This window comes from Salvia hispanica, chromosome 1 (assembly GCF_029641045.1).
Source record: "Salvia hispanica isolate PSC_SH4W2 chromosome 1, Shi_PSC_v1, whole genome shotgun sequence".
Classification (NCBI taxonomy): Eukaryota; Viridiplantae; Streptophyta; class Magnoliopsida; order Lamiales; family Lamiaceae; genus Salvia; species Salvia hispanica.
In genome coordinates, this window is record NC_142692.1 from 26,829,345 (window position 1) to 26,849,246 (window position 19,902).

The window sequence follows — 19,902 nt, forward strand, 5'->3', positions numbered from 1 at the left end:
CGTGAGATTTAAATCGAACCGAAACCATCACTTTTGGAAGCGTGGTTCGATTCAGGTTCCAAAATTCCAGAACCGAAACCGTGCCGGAACCGCCGGTTCCGGACGGTTCCAGACCGGAAACGCGAAACCGAGCCAAAACCACCTAAAACCTCACAAAAACCGCATTTCCTAAAACCGGAACCGCCGGTTCATGAACCGTGAGCATCTCTATCTGAGACTCTCAATGTTTGTGGGACAAGAGATTTCCTTGAGAAGAATTAGTTAAATATTCTTTATGCTCTTTATTACCTAATATAAGTATTGAATCAAAAAAGTACTAATCTAAACTCTAAACTGACTATAAAGAATAATCTTAGTCTATATAACATGTTATTTGAAGATTTGAAAGATAAAAAATGCACTCTTATGTTCATCTAAACAGAAAAATAGTTTTAACTCAATCCTCATATTCTGTCTCTTCATCATCATCCTCATTGTTGTTGCTGTATCTCCACCCTTCTGCAATATTCTCTCGTTCCTCTTCCGTTTCTTCACTATCTTCTTCTTCGTATATTTCCTCCTTGAGAGGTCGATGTTTCTTCACCAAATTCAAATTGACAGGTGAAACAGTAGAAGTCTTACGGCGAGAAACCTTTGAAGGTGGCTGCTTCAGGTTCGGCTTTGGCCTGCTTTGTTTACGGACTTTACTATTTCCACGTTTACCAGCGTACGCATCTTGATCACTGCCTTCATCCATCTCATGTTCGGTGTTTTGTTGGTTGGCCTTAGCATTCTCATCTGGAAAATGGCCGGGATGCTCTCGCCTCAGATGAAGATTTAGCTTGTATTCATGAATGTAAGCCTTCTCACACCCTTCATACGGACAGGCATGTGGCCGGTCTGATGATGCAGGGCCCGTTGTAGACCTCGGAGTTGCTCCTGTTGTAGATCTCGGAGTTGCTCCTGTTGTAGACCTCGGAGTTTTCACGGGCTTTTCAGGAGGCATAACATATTTGGGCGTTTCCATCACATTCTGCACGAATTGCCAAACATTTAGGATTAGTTAAAGATTAAGCAATAATCACACACTTAGCGTTCTTGACATTCCCACCCGTTAAGGGCCTAAAAACTGAAGGTCTGATCAGTGTAAAGACAAAGGAGCACTAGCCTTTGCAAGAACATTACAAACAAAATAGCCAGAACATGTGCTGTGAAAAATATTATGCAAAAAAGGGGCAAATCCGACAAAGCTAGCGAAGACATGGAATCTGTAACTGACCGCCTTCTCGTGATGAGATGCTATGTGATTCTTTAGCTTGTATTCGTGGGCGTATCGTTTTCCACAGTCAGAATATGGGCAAATATGATAGTTCTCCTGCGCATGTGTCTTCATATGTGACCTGAGATTGAAGTCCAAAGAGAACGCCTGCACAATAGAAAACTATAAGATGATATGGGTAGCAACTGGAAGTGAGCAACTCTTGCAGATTCTGGAGAGTATTTACAAATCTGGCATTTTTTCACCATGGACACGAAGATTGAGCACCCACTCACGCTTGTTATGAATAAGACCAAACAGAATGACTGATAATGGCTCATAGATAAGATGATTAGATTAGTCTTCTTTATGGGATGGCAGTGACACACTAGTTTGATAAGCTAGTTTACTCACCTTACCACAGCCTTCATGTGGACACACAAAGTCTCTCTCCCCAGTATGAATTAAAAAGTGCCTCTTTAGTTTGGAACTGTCCAAAAATTTCTGCAAAGCACATGAAAACAGAATTCAGATGTCAATGAGACATTATGAAGAAATGAACAACATCGTATGATAGAGGAGGCACAGAACTCTAATTGAATATCCATTAAGTACAGTGTAACTTGCTCAAGCAAAAATTGCCTTTCCATTTCAAAAGGCCCTTTCAGTCACACATTAGTGAAGATGCTAACTACTAGTACTTGTTAATTAGAAACATATGCAAGATAAAGTTCTCATGATATCTATGAAATATGCTGAAATACATAGATTCAGATTCCTGTGCCCAGATTTGCTTAATTCAGTGGCAACTCGACAAACCAACGATAACATATATACACTTACCAATTCACAAGTATAGTTGTTCCAAAAACATTCAGAATAATAAATAAAAAATAACAAAAAAGGAACCAGCAGACCCAATATAGTTGTAACTTGTATCCCCAAATTTGTTTAACACATAAAAATAAAAAGGAAAAGAAAAATAACAATAAGATACTCCAGTTTACAGGTGACTGAACTAACAGGAATTTCTTTCCACTTGCTCAGTTTACTTTTCTTACTTTCAAATTTCAATGAGATATGATACTAACAGTTAACTAAATTCCAAGGTAGTACAACAGATTACAAGTTCCTTAGTTTCCTTAAGTAAACAACTCATAGTATCATGCAATCCCTTCTCTCCTCTTTATTTCAATAATGTAAGTCTGTTATGGTGGAGATTATTTGGCTAATTTATAGCAATCTTTTAGTTAATAGTGATATAGTTCTGATTCTCTCCACACAAAGCAAACCATTCGGATAACATCTAGTAATCAACTTTTGGTTTAAATAGTGCTCCTATTTTTTTTGTTAGTGATGGAGCATGTTCTACTTGATCCAAATAACAATATAAGTTCTAGGTGTTTTCAATAGTCAAAGACACTATCATATTATAGTGAGAGAGCAGGTTAAGTTGCTTTTATACTCATGCCATTCATTACCTTCCCACAATTTTCATAATGGCAAACATATTGTCTCTCCCCATGAATATGAGAGTGCTTCCTCAATGTTCCAGCATCTATAAATGTCTTCCCACAGCCTTCATAGCTGCATAAGAAGAGAACTTCTGTTGTGGGTTCAGGCTCGGGCTCAGCCACTTCTGACTCTTTTGACTTCTCCTTCATGGCCCTCATCGTTGCCTCTGAAATCGAATACAACCAGCTTTGCGGATCAAATATATATGGCATTGTCCGCCAATCAAATATCAGACAACACAACAAGATGGAGTATTATTCATTCTATGCTATTTTCTGCCAATTTTGTACATCAATCACATGCACAAGAATCCTACTAAAACAATTTGAATATGACATAAAACTTAAAAACCTTTGATACTCACCATTAACCCATTTCAAGACAAGGCATTTCCCACCATTTGAAACAATATCTTGCGGCACCCTGAAAACGATTTGAAGAAATTAGTAAATTTTGCAATTTACATAAAATTAAACAAAACCCTGCTTCACCGAACTCATCATCTAACAGCAAATTAAATATGCGCAGAAAAAAAAGAGTGGAAATTTGAGCAGAAAGAATCAAAGTTGTCTTCTTTTACCATTCCTTGAACCATTTAACGGCAGGGCCTCTAGAGCGGGACATGGGGCGTCTGTCGAAGGGACTGTGGCTGATGTGAGTCTCCATTGACTCGCTTCTCTCTCTCGCCCTCTTCGCCAGAAGGTCAATTTCTTAAATCAATTGGAGAAGTAGAACTTCAGCAGCTAAAATTAGGGTTAGGGAAGTAAATGTTTAGCAGAAAATCAAGATCGAGGCCTGTGAATATCTTGGAAGTTTTTAGAGAGAGAAAGTACCGTCAAGTTTTAATCCGCCATTGTTATACTTTCAACCCCGGTTCGGTATCCACAACCGGACCGGTCCGGTTTACTCCGTTTTATGAATGTGACTCCTAATTGAGGGATAATTATAATGTACATGCAAAATGTTTCACCAATGTTAATTGAGTACAAAATGTTTTAAGTTAACAAATATCATACAAAAAGTTTAATTAGTGTTACGAATTAGCACATTTGATCTAAAATCACTAACACTATTATTTTTTTTATTTTTCTCCAAAATTATGACCTAAAAATATGATATTATTTCTCTAAATGATACCTTATATATTGCCATATGGACATTTTATCAAGCAATGAATTCACATTTAACTTTCAGCTAATATTTGTAGCTAATTTTAGAGTCGAAAGGAAGAAAAATAAGAAAAGGTAACGATGTTAGTGATTTTTAGATAGAATGTACTAATTTGAAATACTAATCAAACTTTTTGTATAATATTTGTTAACTTAAAATATTTTGTACTTGATTGGAACATTGGTGAAACATTTTCGTATGTAAGGTGTATTTACCCCCAATTGATTACAAACAATTTTATAACTTCGACCTTCGATATTGGGTCAAACAATAAAATCTATGAAGGCCCATAATTGATAAATTATATTTTTAGGGCTGTTATAAGTAACACAGCCACGTATGGGTGTCGAGGGAGAATTACTGAATAAATACAAATATTTATGTTCAAAATCTTCTACCAAAAAAGCTCGTAAGAGCGTCCACAATAAGGGGGTTGCGGCCCTCGGCCCGGAGATGGCTCGGGTGCAGACCCCTACAGCTGGAGGCGCGAGGAGACGCGGCGCAAGCGCGGGGGGGGGGGGGGGGGGTAGCTCGAGGGAGAGCCGAGTACCCGGCCCAGCTGGGACCCTTGGGCGCGAGGCGTGGCCCCCATTGCGGAGGGCCGCGGCCCTTGGGCATTTACGATTTTATTTTATTTTTTTTCTAATTTTTTTATAAATACGCAATTTTTCTACCCTAATTCAAACTCCACTCTTTCCAATTTATTTCAATTCAACTTTCAAACTATGGATTCTGACGATGAACAGTTTCAACAAGTGATCGATCAGGAGTTTGATGAACTTGTTTCAGCGGTGCAAGGTGAAGCTGACGAGGCGGAGGCGGAGGCGACAGTCTCTCGGCCGATCCATCATCGGCGGACAATCGGCTGTGACCATGTCGGTGCCGACCAACGGTTGACGGAAGACTACTTCGGCGATAACACCCTAAAACCAACAGATTGTAGTGTTTTTGTAGCACGGAGGTAAAGTGACCTTGAGGATACTGGTTCAAACCCCACCACCTACTGGAAGACTTTTGGACTTTCGGCTTTAATAACTCTCTTTATATATTACACATACAGAGTTTATATATATACTCCATGGGGTGTCACCCCTATACTCCATATATTAATTCTCAGAAGATAAGCTTAATTCGCGAAGTCGTGTTGATTAAAATAATAAAGTCTAGATAGGGGAATATTGCTGAAGATTATGTGGTTCTTTGCTTTTTCTAGAGAATGACAATTCGTTTATAAAATTTTATAAACGTCTCTTTCTCTTTTTCAACTGCTCCCATTCTTTAATTCTCAAATTTATTTAGTTTAACATTATCCCGTGTTACTTCAGTATAAATTATGGTTTGAAGAGTAATATCCTTATCGTTTATTAATATTTTGGTTATTACTTTTTGAAGTGCTATACATAAGGTGAATTAGTTAATTTTTTAAATGGCACGTATGAAGCATAAACTAATTAAAAATACTACTAATAACTAGTACTCCCTCCCCCGTCCCACATAATTTGACCCAATATTCCATTTTGGACCGTCCCACCTAATTTATCACGTTTCACTTTTATCATTTTTGGTAGTGAACTTCATACTCTACTAACTCATTTCTACTCACATTTTATTATAAAACTAATACTTTAAAAATAAGATCCACCTCCCACCAACTTTTTCAACTTACTTTTCATTAGATTTCTTAAAACTCGTGCTGATCAAAGTGTCTCAAATTATATGGGACGAATGGAGTAATATAGAATAATATGAGAAATAAATCCGGCAAGGGAGATTCAAACCCAAAAACCACTTATATAGGATGACTACGTTATGATAATGTGGGAAATATACGACATTGAACCCGAAATCTTTTAATTATGAGAATCAAACAAGATAAGCAAACAAAAGAAAAGTTTTGTGGTGCCTTCTTTCGAGAAAAATATGGATAATAAAAGTGGACAACTAATCTGTTAGTCTATATATATAGACTGTATACGATTAATTGATGACAATACACACCCAATACTTGCGGTACAACCCGCCCCTTATTTCAACCTCCATTTCCAATATTCTTTCCGTCGCTGCTAAGTTGAAGCATATCTAATTTTAAATATGGAAATTAAGAAAATATGTTGAATGGGTTAAATGAAGATAAAATAAATCATTCTTTTCATCTCGATCTAAGTGAGACATTTCTATTTTAACAAATAAATTAGGGCAGTGGTATTTTGTGAATAAAATTATACTCACATTAAATAGTTAAAGTTAAGTAAGAAAAAATGAGATAGTAATAAAGTAAGCAAGAGAATACTAAGAGAGTAAGAGATAATAAAAAAGAGAGAGAATAAAATAAATAGGAGAGATAAAGTAGGAGAGATAAGTGAGTTAAGTATAGCAACTAAAAGAAACGTCTCACTTGGATTGGACATTCCAACAAGAATACGTTTCACTTATGCTCGGACGGAGGGAGTATGAGAAGAAAATAAAATAGGAGAGATAACATAGAGTCAAGTTGGAGGTAGAATAAAGTAAGGCCATGTTTGGTTGTCAGGATTATGTTTGAGAAAGTAATCTGATTCCTTATATTTTAAATTCCTGTGTTTGTTTCGATTTTTAATCAGAATCCCGAAACAAGGAAAGTTAACTTTCCAGGATTCATGATCCTAGCTTTTCTTAGGTATTCTCTTTCCCAGTTTTGGATTCTTACATATTTTATGCAATATATTATTATTATTAAATACAATATTTTAAAAATAATATAAAATTGTAAATCATATTTAATTTCAGTATAATAAATAACTATTAAATTCATCGTAATTATAACTGTATTATTATAATATTTATATATAATCATTATTATCATAATAGTAATTAATAATTTATTAAAAAATTAAAATATAAATGATATAATAATAATAATAAATAATTATTACTATTATTTTATAAATTAATAATTAATAAATAAAATCATAGTAAAATTTAAATTATAAAATTTATTTAATTATAATATCAGCAAATATAATAATAATAATAATAATATTTATTATTATAATAATTTATTCCATGTAACTATAATGACAATTATATTATTATACATTATGATCAATGATCCATATTTTAACTACCCATCCTAATAATAATATAATAATATAATTATTATCATTTCTAATTAATGATTTATTAAAAAAAATTATATTATTATTTCTTTTTAATAAATAAGCAATAATATAAAATATAATAATAAGTACCATATTTTTAGTTTGGTGTTTAAATCAAATATAAAATATAAAATCTTGATATTTTTCAAACACTGAAAAGTAAAGTTATTAGGAATCATATTCCCGAGATTCATTTTCTTGGGAATCATTTTCCTTTCCGACTTTACTTTCCCGTCAACCAAACATGGCCTAAGAGTAATTAGATTTTTGTATTTTGTCAAAAAATAAAATGACTCAACTTAGTTAAGAAATCCTGAAGATGAATACAACTCAACTTGGAGGGGTATGATTTTGAGTCAATTAAATAAAATAATTGAATTTTAATTTAAAGCTACATTAATTGAAATCGAAAAATAAATACCCATGGAAATGTAATTATTTAAATACTAAAAGGGTTAAGTATAAACTAAATTAAATACCAAAAACAACAAAACTAAATTAAATACCAAAAACAACAAATAGAGAAAATGAATGTATAAGTTTGGGGAAAAATTGACAAAAAGGAATATTTATAGATGAAATCGAGATATTTAAAATAATATAAAAAATAAATTTTCAGAAAGAGAAAAGAAAAAAGGTTGTGGCGGCTGCAATGCAGCCTCCAGGCGACCAACGATTCAACCGCGAGGGGGGCGGGTAGCCAGGCGGCCGTGAGGTTTCGAGAACATGCAATGCAGCCCTGTCAGGTAGTTGTGAGGTTTTGGGAAGATGCAATTCAGTCCTATGACTATTGGGTGGCCGCTCAAAATGAGGCTGTATTGTGAACGCTCTGACGGATGATAAATAAAAATGTAACCGCCGATGTTTTCATAAAATATCCAATGAAGCATTGAGCATTGAGTTTAGTTATGAATATTCTTAAATCCATGTCCTTCTTGCATTATTTCATATAGTTTCTCTCTCATAAAAAGTTACTGTAATGTTTTAAATTTCATACAACTCTTGATTTAAATTTAATTTCATAAACAATGAATCAAATTAAAAGTAATTTCATGAGATTCTAACAAAATTCTAATCTGCATATATTCCGTTGGAGAAATTTGTTTTGCAAATTGTATTTTATAAATACATTGATTGAGTTTCTTATATACGATGATTGATTTAACTAATTTATGCTGATTGAATTTCCGATGTATATTGTTTGAATTTTAATATATGATGGTCGAATTTTTAATATATGCTTATTGGATTTCTAACATATGTTGCCTTTTTCTAATATATGCTAATTAATTGGATTTCTAATATATAATTGATTGAATTTTTAATATATGTTTATTAGATTTTTCATATATTGATTGAGTTTTAAGTTTTAACAAAAGAAGAACCCAAACCTTCATTTGATATCATAATAGTACTATCATTTATAATATCATATCTCTTATACAATATCATTTTCTCTCACATAATATCATCTCCTCTCTTATACAATATCATCAAGATTGTTCCTATAATATATCGTTTGCAATATCAGTTGAAAATGTATCGTGAAGTTTTTGATATAATATTATGCAATTATAAATTTAAAGTTAAATTATTGTAATTTAAATTTTTTGAAATATTTTAAAGTACCACCTGCCATTGAAAAAAATGTGTCATTACAAATTTGAAAAATATATATAATCATATATAACACTGAATTTACTTAATCATAACATAGAATTTACTACATGTTGAATGTACCCAAATTCGCAAAAATCAAGACATTAATTATCATAACTGATTTTTGATTTAACTGATAAAATTTTCCTCATAATTTAATTAAAATTTAGATGCCACTTGACATCAATTCTAGCCATTTGATACTATCCTAAGTTTGATACTCTCTCTGCCCATAAAAATATGTGCACTTTCTATTTATACCAGTCTCGACCTATAAAAATATGTGCACTCTCTATTTTCGTCAATCCCATAAAAATATGAATATTTTCATTTATGAAAGTCATTCTAATTGATTACCCAAATACATCAAGTTATTTACAATTTATACTACCATTAAAACACCAATAATAATATAGGTTCTCCTATCCACTGACATTACTTTAACTACCCTTCCTCTCCTCCATCTTACTTTACTAATTTTATCTTAATTCTCATACTATATCATATATTTATATTTTTATAGGACAGAGGGAGTCTCATTTACTCTCTCCGTTCCTATTCAAGATCGATAGGGAGTATTTGGTACACGGAGTATTAATTCATCCTAAAAATCTGATGGTTGTAAGACTGAATTCTTTTAATTACTAGTAGTATTACATATCAACTTTTATTAATTAGTTAGCTGTTGCCCACCTAATAATTATATTAAATTATTTACTCGTCTACAAACTACAAGCAATCGCTATTGATGCATAGAAGAAAGGGTAAATGGAAAGATAAACGGGAATAATTACTATATTTATTTTTTTTTAAAAAATATTCATACTCAAATGGAAAGGGTATATACCTTCTTTTATTTTGAGAGGGTATCTTTACCTTTTCTTGGTAGATGACTCGATATATTTTAAACACGAGAATTACCCGCAAGTGTACGAGGCTAGTGTAGCAATAAACAAGTACGAGTATCGTATTCACGGAGACAAATTGTGCAACTCAAGTACTACGAACCGATTTTGACTACTATCTAGAAAATCCGGAAAGGTTGGTTTTGATTTTGAAAAACAACTAAACATAAACAAGATAAAAGCACGTAACAAAAGACGAGTTTCAAATAAGAGAACAAGGAAGAGTCTTTGATCCAACTACAACGAACACGATGTGAACAACTCAACAACTTCGATTACCCATTTGAAGTCTCTAGGATTACTAGGAAAGCCGCTAGTCTAGACTAAGCCCTCTCTCGAGTGCACTTAACCAGTTGATTAATCATTAAATTGAAGTCTCCTTCTAATACGTCACAATTAACTTCTTAAAACAAAAGGCTCAAGCCCTCACTCTAGAATTCTTTCTCTCGAATGCAAATTATCTAGGTGATGTTCATTCTTTTATCAATCCTAATTAGGTTTCTCTCGATTACTCAAAACTAGGTAGACAAACCCAATTGGTAGCTAAGCAATTGAATTAAAAAGGCACAAGAATGAAACAAAGAAATCACAAGAGCAAAGGTAATCAAAAGTCCTTGAATTAATCAAAAGTATTCATTGTAGTCTTCACCAAAACTCTACAAATGATTTAGCTACTCATATTCAATGCAAATTTACAAGAGAAATCCATAGAAAGTGAATTGAACATAGGAAAACTAATGAAGATACTCCCAAAGGTGAATTGAATGGGCAAATCGTCTTCGTCTTCAAATTTATTGATGAACTAGACTCTTCGTCACTTTTTTGGGAACTTCTACGCCCAGTACGATGAAAGATGGGCCACTTTTGTGCAGCAGCAGCAGGATTTCATGGCCGCCTGGAGACCGCCTCATCACTCGCCGAATCAGTAGAGGTCCGCCTCAATTCCACATTCTTTCAAACTTATCCTTGCCTTGGCTTGGAATAAGTTTTTTTTTTTTGGGGGGGGGGGGTGTCTAGTGGAATTGGGCCTTTTTTTCTTTCCCCTCTCCCTAATTCGTGTTTCCCCGTGATGTAATTTGTGGTGATTTGAGTGATTCTGGCATGTACCCTAATTTGATATGATGGCATCTTATGTGGTGATAGTAGGACAATTTATTTTCTTTTATTTGATTTTCATGTTTTTGGTGTCTAGCTTTTGTGTGTTTTTGTTGGTCGAGTCTTTCTTTGGGTGAAATTGAAATGAGAAATGGGTGAGTTGGCAAGATAAGCTAAGCATGTTTGTTGGATGAGTTGCCTATGATGATTATGGTTAAAATGTTTGCGAAAACTTGTTGATTTAGCTAAGTGACTTGTGTTTCCTATTTGTGATTTGCCTAATGTGAATTGCTCGTTGCCTTGTCTCCTATTCTAAAAAAAATATGTGTGATTTTTCATCAACTATGTTATATGAATAGAGTTAACGATACACCCCTCTAGTTGATCTTCTGGTAAGTTGGTGTAGGCCATCTTTTTGACACAATCATCCACTATAGTCACTACATTGCAATGCTGCAGGCTTCCTCCTGGTTCCACATCGTGCCTCTTCAAGGCTTCATAGATGGAGAAAGTCACACTTTCACCATTGAAGTGAAAAGTGAGCTCTCCATTGTCAACATCGATCAAGGCCTTCCCTGTGGCTAGGTGATAAGGCTAATTTCATGCATCGGTAATGTACGAAAAATGTTATAAATTGCTGGGTCTAACACGTTTCCTAAGCCAGGTGTGTGAAGAAAATCGCTAGATCAAGGAAAAACTGAAGAAGATGGTCTAGCGAAAGAAGAAGCAAAGTGAGCAGGATTTACAAGGGGAATTGGCGTGACAAAGGAGTCAAAAGCTGAGGGCATTAAAGTCTTATCTATACCTCGCTGGGCCCCACTCAAACGCCTATAAATAGAAGAGCATGCAACGCAGGGATTATCACTTTTTTTTCACTCTTCTTAGCTCACACACTTTACACACACTTGGAATGGATCTGGGGTAGTCGGGAACGGAAGGTTACTTTCTTAGAAATTTCGTGGTTGGCAACACCGTCCGAGTGAGGGCGAAGATACAATTACTTTTAATTTCAGTGTTTTGCTCGTTTTCACCGTCGAACTTCACTTTTGGGAGTCGACCTTGATGTTGATGATGCGTATTTGTCTTTCCGTTTGTTGATCTGCGTTTAGCAGTTTAATTTCAAGTCAATTTGCATAGATCTCTCTGCTCTTAGTTTATTTCTTCAAATGTTATGTCGATCTCTGTTTATTTTGATGTTGTGGTGTTTGATATGGAATTTGGTGATAGATCTGTGGTTATTTGAGTATTCGGAGTTCCTTGTTTAAATCTGACGCGATGAAGAGTTTCTGTTGGTTGGAGTTCGCGTCGGGCGCTTGGATCCGGAGTGGATTTAGCGTCTGAGGTTGGATTCGACGTGTGGAAAGATCATTGTTAGATGGATTTTGTTTTCTTCTTGTTTTCTGTTTTGCTTCGTCTAGAGTATGCAGATCTGTTTAGTTTTTTCGTCGATCATGCTTTAATTTGATTTTAAAAGTCAGTTGCTCTGTTTTAATTTCGCTCATGTTGAATTTCTTAAGAAGTTTTACGCAATTTGGTTGTAGAAGACGATGTCGCTGTTAGTTAGTACGAGAGTTAGTTATTCTGCCAACTTTGCATTCGTACCTTACTTTTTCAGACATGGTCCCCACAGTAGGTTTATTTCCTAGATCTAGTAGTGTAGTGGTTTTCTTAGATCAAGTGTCGGACAGTTAAATTTCCTTTACTACGCCCTTTCATGATTTTGCCTAGGTCTAGCTGTTAGCTTAAGAATTTTAAGAGTTCCCAAGTCAAGTTAATTTTGATTTTTCCTCAACCCAAGAAAATGTGTGGCAGCAGCCAACACCAAAAACACACCCAAATCCTTGAACATGAGTATTACGCATCCTTCTCTGTGGGATCGATCCCTACTTCCCTATACTAGGTTTAGTAAAGTGGTTGAGGGTTTTTGAAAGAAGTACTTTGTGTGTCCGACGACCGGGATTCCTTGCGTTCAACGAGTTCCTAGACCACGTGATCTAGTGGATTTGCTGGATTTAGGGAACCTGTTATTCTCTATTTTTGAATACACGCACACACGAAGAGGGGCTTTTCACTAGGAAAGGTCTTCCTAGAATGAGGGGCACCTTTTTGTCTTCCTCCATGTCCAATATCACGAAGTCAGCTGGGAAGACGAACTCATTCACTCTCACCAATATGTCCTCCACAACACCCACTGGGCGGGACACCGATCTGTCAGCCATCTGTCACCAATATGTCATTCCTTGAGAAACTTGACATATCCGAGCATTTGATGTAGTGCCTCAATCAGCGGAATGTTAATGTAACACCCCGTTTTTCGAACCCTAATTTTTGTGACGTGGAAATTTTTGCATTAAATGCTTTTAATGCTATAGAATTAATTGATGAGTGATAAATTGCAATATTCTTTGTGACCTAATTGCGATATGGAGTTGAGTTTGAGTTGAATAGTCAAACTTGTTGAATATATGACGTGGCCGTGGAATGGTCAAAGTCGTTGGAAAATGTGGAATGGAGGTGGAAATTAGAAAATGTGAATATTTTGATGCGGGGTGAAATGATATTGTGGTGGATTATTATCCTAAGGGATGAATGAGAATTTAATAGGAGCATTATTTAAGTATGTGGAATTTTCGACCCCTCCTATTTATTGGAAAGAAATCCTATTTTTCTTGGATTTAATTATTGCTTGGGATAATTATCCAAATTAAATTCCAAGTCCGAATATTCCTTATTTTGGTGATGAGATTTTCGAAACCCTTGTCATATAATGGGATTTTCGAATATCCCTTATATTATGGGAGAATGGATTATTTTATTCTATTATTTGATCCCTTGTTTATTCTCTTCCATAAATAAATTCAAATATCCTAGCATATCTTGCCAAATCTAAGAAGATCTTACCATATCCTAATTTAATTAGGATTTTTAATTAAATCCCTTTGAAAGGGTCAAACTACACGCCTAGTTCCTTTTATTTTGGGGGAGATTTTTATTATTTTCTTGCTCCGTGATATTTTATTCTACTCCGTGAAATATTCAAATTAAATCATAGGCTAATTTAATAGCCTAGAATTCGAATTCCCTATTATTACTCTTCAAATTTTCGGCCTCTACAACTATCAAATCTTTCCAAATCTTTATTTATTTAATTATTGGATTATATCTTGCACTCTATAAATAAGAGTGAGAACCCAAAACCCTAGCATCAGAAAAACCGCCCCCCCTCTACTTCACGTCGCTCTCTCCATCTCCCCACTCTCTCAAATTTTTCTTCTACTTTCTCCATTAATTCTTCATCTTTTGGAGAAGAATTGAAGCTGATATTCAAGATTTTGTTGAAGAATCAAGATCCTACTTGTTTCTACCGTTTGTTTTTGCAAGAAAAGGTACTTCTATTATTAATCTTTTCTTCCTCTACCGATTAATCGGTGTTCTTGAGTCCACATGCATTTAGAACGAGTGAAGAGGAAATTAATCGGTGAATTTGGATGCATGGATGTGTGTGTGTGTGGCCGAGAGTGTGTGTGTGTGCACGCCTCGGTAGGCGTGTACATGTGTTGTGTGTGTGTGCGTGTGTTGTGTGTGGGAAACACTCATGCGTGACACGATTTGATGATAAATCTGGAATTGTTGTGTGAATAAAAACGATATGATAATCGTGCTTTGATTTTGAATGGTGATATTGAAAATAATTGATGGGAAAAGGGTAACGTGAGATCATGCATGATTTTGATCCATGATTGAGACTTATTTGAAATATATGAACTAAAGGTGATAGTTCGCGTTCCCGGTGTGATAACAAGAAGAAGTGCGTTTTTGAACTCGAAGGAAATCGAGGTGGACTTTATTCTAAACTCTCTCTTATGTTGCAAATATATGAAAGTGGAGCAATAAGGGTGGATTAAACTGTTATGCCATGCCTATGAATTATTTTGGATATTGTGTGTGCCTGATGCCTAGATTGTGAGTACGCTCCATTAGGCTAAAGGGCTATAAAAACGAATTCGGGTCTGAGTAGGGCCGCAAACCCTATCAGGCTAGTGTACACGGGAGATCGGGAACCGTCCTTGCTAGTCGGCCGATCTCGTGGGCGAAAGTGTGGCCACACTTCGTCGCACCATATGAAATGATGATTGATGAGAAAATGGGAGGTATTGTTTGACTGGCCAGTCCATGAAATATTTTGTGATACTCGATGCTTATCTTTAAATAAATGCAAAACCTCGAGTTCACTATGGTAAGGGTGGCATAACTATAAAATGTTTTGGCGTGAGTCCACTGAGTATGTTTAAAATACTCAGCGCTGCATGTGTTTTCCCTATGTGCAGGTTGAGCGGCGATGGGCGGTCGGTGATGTTGAGATGGATGAATCAAATAATATGGATGGTTGGGATTTTGAGTGTAGTCGTGTCCTCATACATGGCTTCACTTTCTCTTGGAATGCTTCCGCTGAATATTTTGAAACTTATTATCTTTGGTTGGTTTGAACTTATTTCTTCGAATTAGAATATGGTGAATTATTGCATTTTGTTGGAGCTACAGTAAACCTTTGATTTTTGAGCTTAGCCTATGTTAGCTATTAAACTCTGATTTTTCGTATTTAAAGCCGTTGACTTATTGCCTTGACCTTCATTAAACACTTGGTCAAATCTCTTTAAATGAAACCCTAGTCTACATTTCTTGATGCCTTAAGTTCGCCTAGTTAACAGTCGCCGTATTTATTATACCCTTCTTGAAGATCTCCCAAAAATTTGGCAAACTGATCATTCTTCTTCTTCCTCTGCAGCACTTGGGGGAATGGCACTCTGACCTCTGTTGGCTTGACTAGAGGGGATGATGTCTCAAGTTCCTCATTTTCTACCTCGGCCTCTGCTTCTTTCTCTGGCTCAGCTACAAGCTTAGGTGGTGTCTCTGGCATAGAAGGGCCCTCATAACTTGTCCCACTCCTCAAGTGAATCGCCTTGCAATCCTTGGGATTTATAGTAGGCTACCCTGGGAATTGCCCTGGCTTATGCTGGCCGCTCACAGACTGAGCGATCTGACTTATCTGCACCTCTAAGTTCTTCATATGTGTCGCCATGCTGTGCACATCATTCTCTACCTTCTCGAGCCTCTTGTTTGAATGCTCCATATTCTTCTGCGACTGTGTCATGAAGGCATTCAGTATGTCCTCTGAACTCCTCTTCTGCGGCTCATTGATCATTCCTTGAGACACTGTAAACCCCGAAGGTGGCTGCAAGGCATTGTTGGGGTTCCCATAGGAGAGGTCGGGATGTGGCTTATTTCCAAAGTGGTTGAAACCTCCACCCCCTTGATTGGGGCGGGAGTTGTTATAGTATCTGTTGCCCCCTTGGTGTATGTAGTTGAAATCTTCTACACTTTCTAGATTCTCTTGCACCGATGATCCACTCCCATAAGATCTAGCTTCTTGTGGATGAGCTCCAATTGATTCGCCAAGCTGCTGTCGGGACTGACCTCTGAGGCAGAAGCTATTCTGTGCACCTTGCTCCTTTCATTAGTCCAGCCTCCATCATTCGAGGCAACTCTCTCGATCACCTCTATTGCTGCCGCCTCACCGATCTTTATTAGTGATCCCCCAGCGCTCCAGTTAAGCTCGCTCTTTGCATCAGACAAACACCCTTTGTAGAATGCGAGGAGTTGATGGATTGGACTCAAACCATGATTAGGACACCGTTTCAAAAGGCCCTTGAACCTTTCCCACGCTCCTCGGATACTCTCTTGAGGAGTCATCTCAAATGCCAATATCGCTGATTGCCTATTCAAAGCTTCACTCGGAGGGTAGTATTTTGCTAAGAATTTGGCCACCAATGCATCCCACGTACGGATGGAGTTGGGCTCCAGATTTTCCAGCCAATCCCGGGCGTCATCCTCTAGAGCGAAAGGAAATGCCCCCAATCTGATCTGTTCATCTGAGACCACATTGATTTTCGTCGTGTTGCAGATCTGGATGAACTTGGTGATATGTTTGTTAGGATCATCCGTTGATCGGCCTCTGAAAACATTGTTCTCCACCATCTGAAGGAGCCCCCTCCTGAGCTCAAAGTTGTTAGGATCCACGTTGTTGCTAACAATTGCTGGATTTGACACCCCATTATAGGCAAACATATTCTGCACTGGTATCCCCTTCTGCCCTTGATCTAACCGCCTCTGCAATGCTGTGAGTTGCTCTTTAAGCTGAGCATTCATTAGAGGAGGTGGTGGGTTGTTATTCCCATTGTTCCCCTCGTTTCCTCTGTCCATAAGAAGAGGAGGATGTGGCTCAAATTGAACAGGAGAGTGAACTGGTGACGGAGTAGGTGACAGTGGTTCTTGAACTGGTGAAGGTGACCGTCTCTGGACCCGAGAAGAAACTCGAATCCGCTGGTTTAGCCTCTTCAAAGCGTTTCTCCTTCTGTTGGATGCTTCAATTTCAAGATCGATAGGCTCTAAAGGTAAACCCTTAGAGCGTGTTTGCATACAACCTGAAAAAGACAACACAGATTTGAGAGCTCAAAAATATAAACAAAAATTAAAGCAATAAAATCTAGAGTAGAAATCTCTATCTTTAACACGATATTAAGCTAAAAACACAAATTGTCCCCGGCAACGGCGCCAAAAACTTGACTCCATTTATTTTAAACACGAGAATTACCCGCAAGTGTACGGGCTATCGTAGCAATAAACAAGTACGAGTATCGTATCCACAGAGACAAATTGTGCAACTCAAGTACCACGAACCGATTTTGACTACTATCTAGAAAATCCGGAAAGGTTGGTTTTGATTTTGTAAAACAACTAAACATAAACAAGATAAAAACACGCAACAAAAGACGAGTTTCAAATAAGAGAACAAGGAAGAGTCTTTGATCCAACTACAACGAACACGATGTGAACAACTCAACAACTTCGATTGCCCATTTGAAGTCTCTAGGATTACTAGGAAAGCCGCTAGTCTAGACTAAGCCCTCTCTCGAGTGCACTTAACCAGTTGATTAATCATTAATATTGAAGTCTCCTTCTAATACGTCACAATTAACTCCTTAAAACAAAAGGCTCAAGCCCTCACTCTAGAATTCCTTCTCTCGAATGCAAATTATCTAGGTGATGTTCATTCTTTTATCAATCCTAATTAGGTATCTCTCGATTACTCAAAACTAGGTAGGCAAACTCAATTGGTAGCTAAACAATTGAATTAAAAAAGACACAAGAATGAAACAAAGAAATCACAAGAGCAAAGGTAATCAAAAGTCCTTGAATTAATCAAAATTATTAATTGTAGTCTTCACCAAAACTCTACAAATGATTTAGCTACTCATATTCAATGCAAATTCACAAGAGAAATCCATAGAAAGTGAATTGAACATAGGAAAACTAATGAAGATACTCCCAAAGGTGAATTGAATGGGCAAATCGTCTTCGTCTTCAAACTTGTTGATGAACTAGACTCTTCGTCACTTCAATTGGCTCTCAAAGGTGGAAACTGCTTCTGGGACGTGTGAAAAGTATGCTGGAGTCGAGCCCTAGGTCCCTTTTATACCCGGGGCGAAAATTAGAATTAAATCAGCTTATGAGTAAATCGCCCGGCCGAGCGATTTTTGAGTAACAAAACGCCCGGCCGGGCGTTCTTCTTAAAACCGCAGCTCGCTCAAAACGCCCGACCCGGGCGTTTTCCTATGGAAAAACGCCCGGTCACAGTGAATACGCCCGGCCTGGGGAGCCAAACGCCTGGCCTTGTGTACAAAAACGCCCGACTTGCTGCAGTCAATCGCCCGGCTCGATCTTTGGCTGCTATTTCGTCTGTTTCCACCTGTTTTGACTACAAAAACTCGACAAACTTATCAAAACACTAAAGTAGGGGATCATAGAAGAAAACTCAAGTAATGTGACACAAAACACTCAATTAAACACTTTCAAACATTCTAAACACTTGCTAAACTACGAGTTTATCAGTAGAAAAGGTAAAATATTAGTTATTTTTAGTTGTCTTTTTACTTTACCTTCTTTTCTTGGAGTATATTAATATTTAAGAAGGTATAATTATCTTTTGAAAAGATAAATAAGAAATATATCTTCTAAATTAACCTGCTCTGATATATATTGCTTCGGAAATGAATTATCGTATGCCTCTCTTTCTAATTAAATACTACTGTACGACATAGTTGTTAGTTAATGGAGTAACTTAATGATGGATATGGCTTAACTATACCTAGTACAAATCTTGTCAATCAAATAATTAATGCAATTAGTTATCATTCGTCTGCAATGCGAATCCAGATTTTATCCTGAATAGTAGACACAAAATTCAGTGTGATTTGAAAGTAGAAGTTTCAGATATTGAATAGCGCACCATTGTAAATCTCAAGTCAATTAGTTGGACTAATAAAAAAAGTGTAACTTCGAAATATCATATATATATACATGTCATGTATGAACGCATTTCACGTGATTTAGAACCTTATAAGCCAAAAATCAAATTGAATCAAGTCCAAAAGGAAGTAGGTGATCAAGATCCATGTTGTAAGATATGCTGATTTTGAAATATGTGTTATTTTTCCCAACTTTGCTATATAATAGTACTACTATTCGTATACCAACACATATATATAGGTAGGTCAGATAGAAAAAAAGTCTACCATTAAAAATGGCGAAGGAACTAGTGAAGTGTAAACGTCAGAAAGAATGAATGAGACTCCCATATTTAAATTATGGTTTGATATTGATATATTCCCACTTTTTTTATAGTTGTGTTCTAGTGTTTGGATCAATTGTTTTTCTTCAACTAATAGTTTGACATTCCTTATTCCAAACTAGCCATTTACACGCATATACAATATGATATTATAAATTATTTAATTATATATTTATATGAATTATTCCATCTTCCAAATACCGATCAATAACCATTGACTTCTGCTTCACCTCCACATATATATCTCAGTTGACAAATAAACACAATTCGCACAGGTCAACAAAATGTTTTGTTCTACTATATTAACACAACAATAACAATAGCATTTAATATGATATACTAAATTATACTCCCTCCATCCCGGCTAAGATGACACATTGCTTAGCCGGCACGGGGCTTTATGAGTTATTAGTTAAAGTGTTTAATTGGAGAGAGAGAAGGTGGGTGTAAGTATTAAAGCAGAGAGATAAAGAAAGATGAATATTTTAATAGGAG

At 36.1% G+C, this 19,902-nt stretch overlaps 1 protein-coding gene and 1 pseudogene across 1 annotated transcript; both read right to left on the bottom strand.

The window, feature by feature from the left end:
* Positions 1 to 317: 317 nt before the first annotated feature.
* Positions 318 to 3,576, bottom strand: LOC125218161 (zinc finger transcription factor YY1-like). Its single transcript, XM_048119778.2, has 6 exons — positions 3,333 to 3,576; positions 3,117 to 3,175; positions 2,719 to 2,918; positions 1,652 to 1,741; positions 1,259 to 1,405; positions 318 to 1,012 (listed from the first exon to the last, which is right to left on the bottom strand). Exons 1-6 carry the CDS (start codon positions 3,416 to 3,418, stop codon positions 437 to 439), a joined length of 1,158 nt encoding a protein of 385 aa, XP_047975735.1. The 5' UTR covers positions 3,419 to 3,576; the 3' UTR covers positions 318 to 436.
* An 11,844-nt stretch (positions 3,577 to 15,420) lies between these two features.
* LOC148933515 (uncharacterized) lies at positions 15,421 to 17,195 on the bottom strand (annotated as a pseudogene).
* Between the last annotated feature and the right edge of the window lie 2,707 nt (positions 17,196 to 19,902).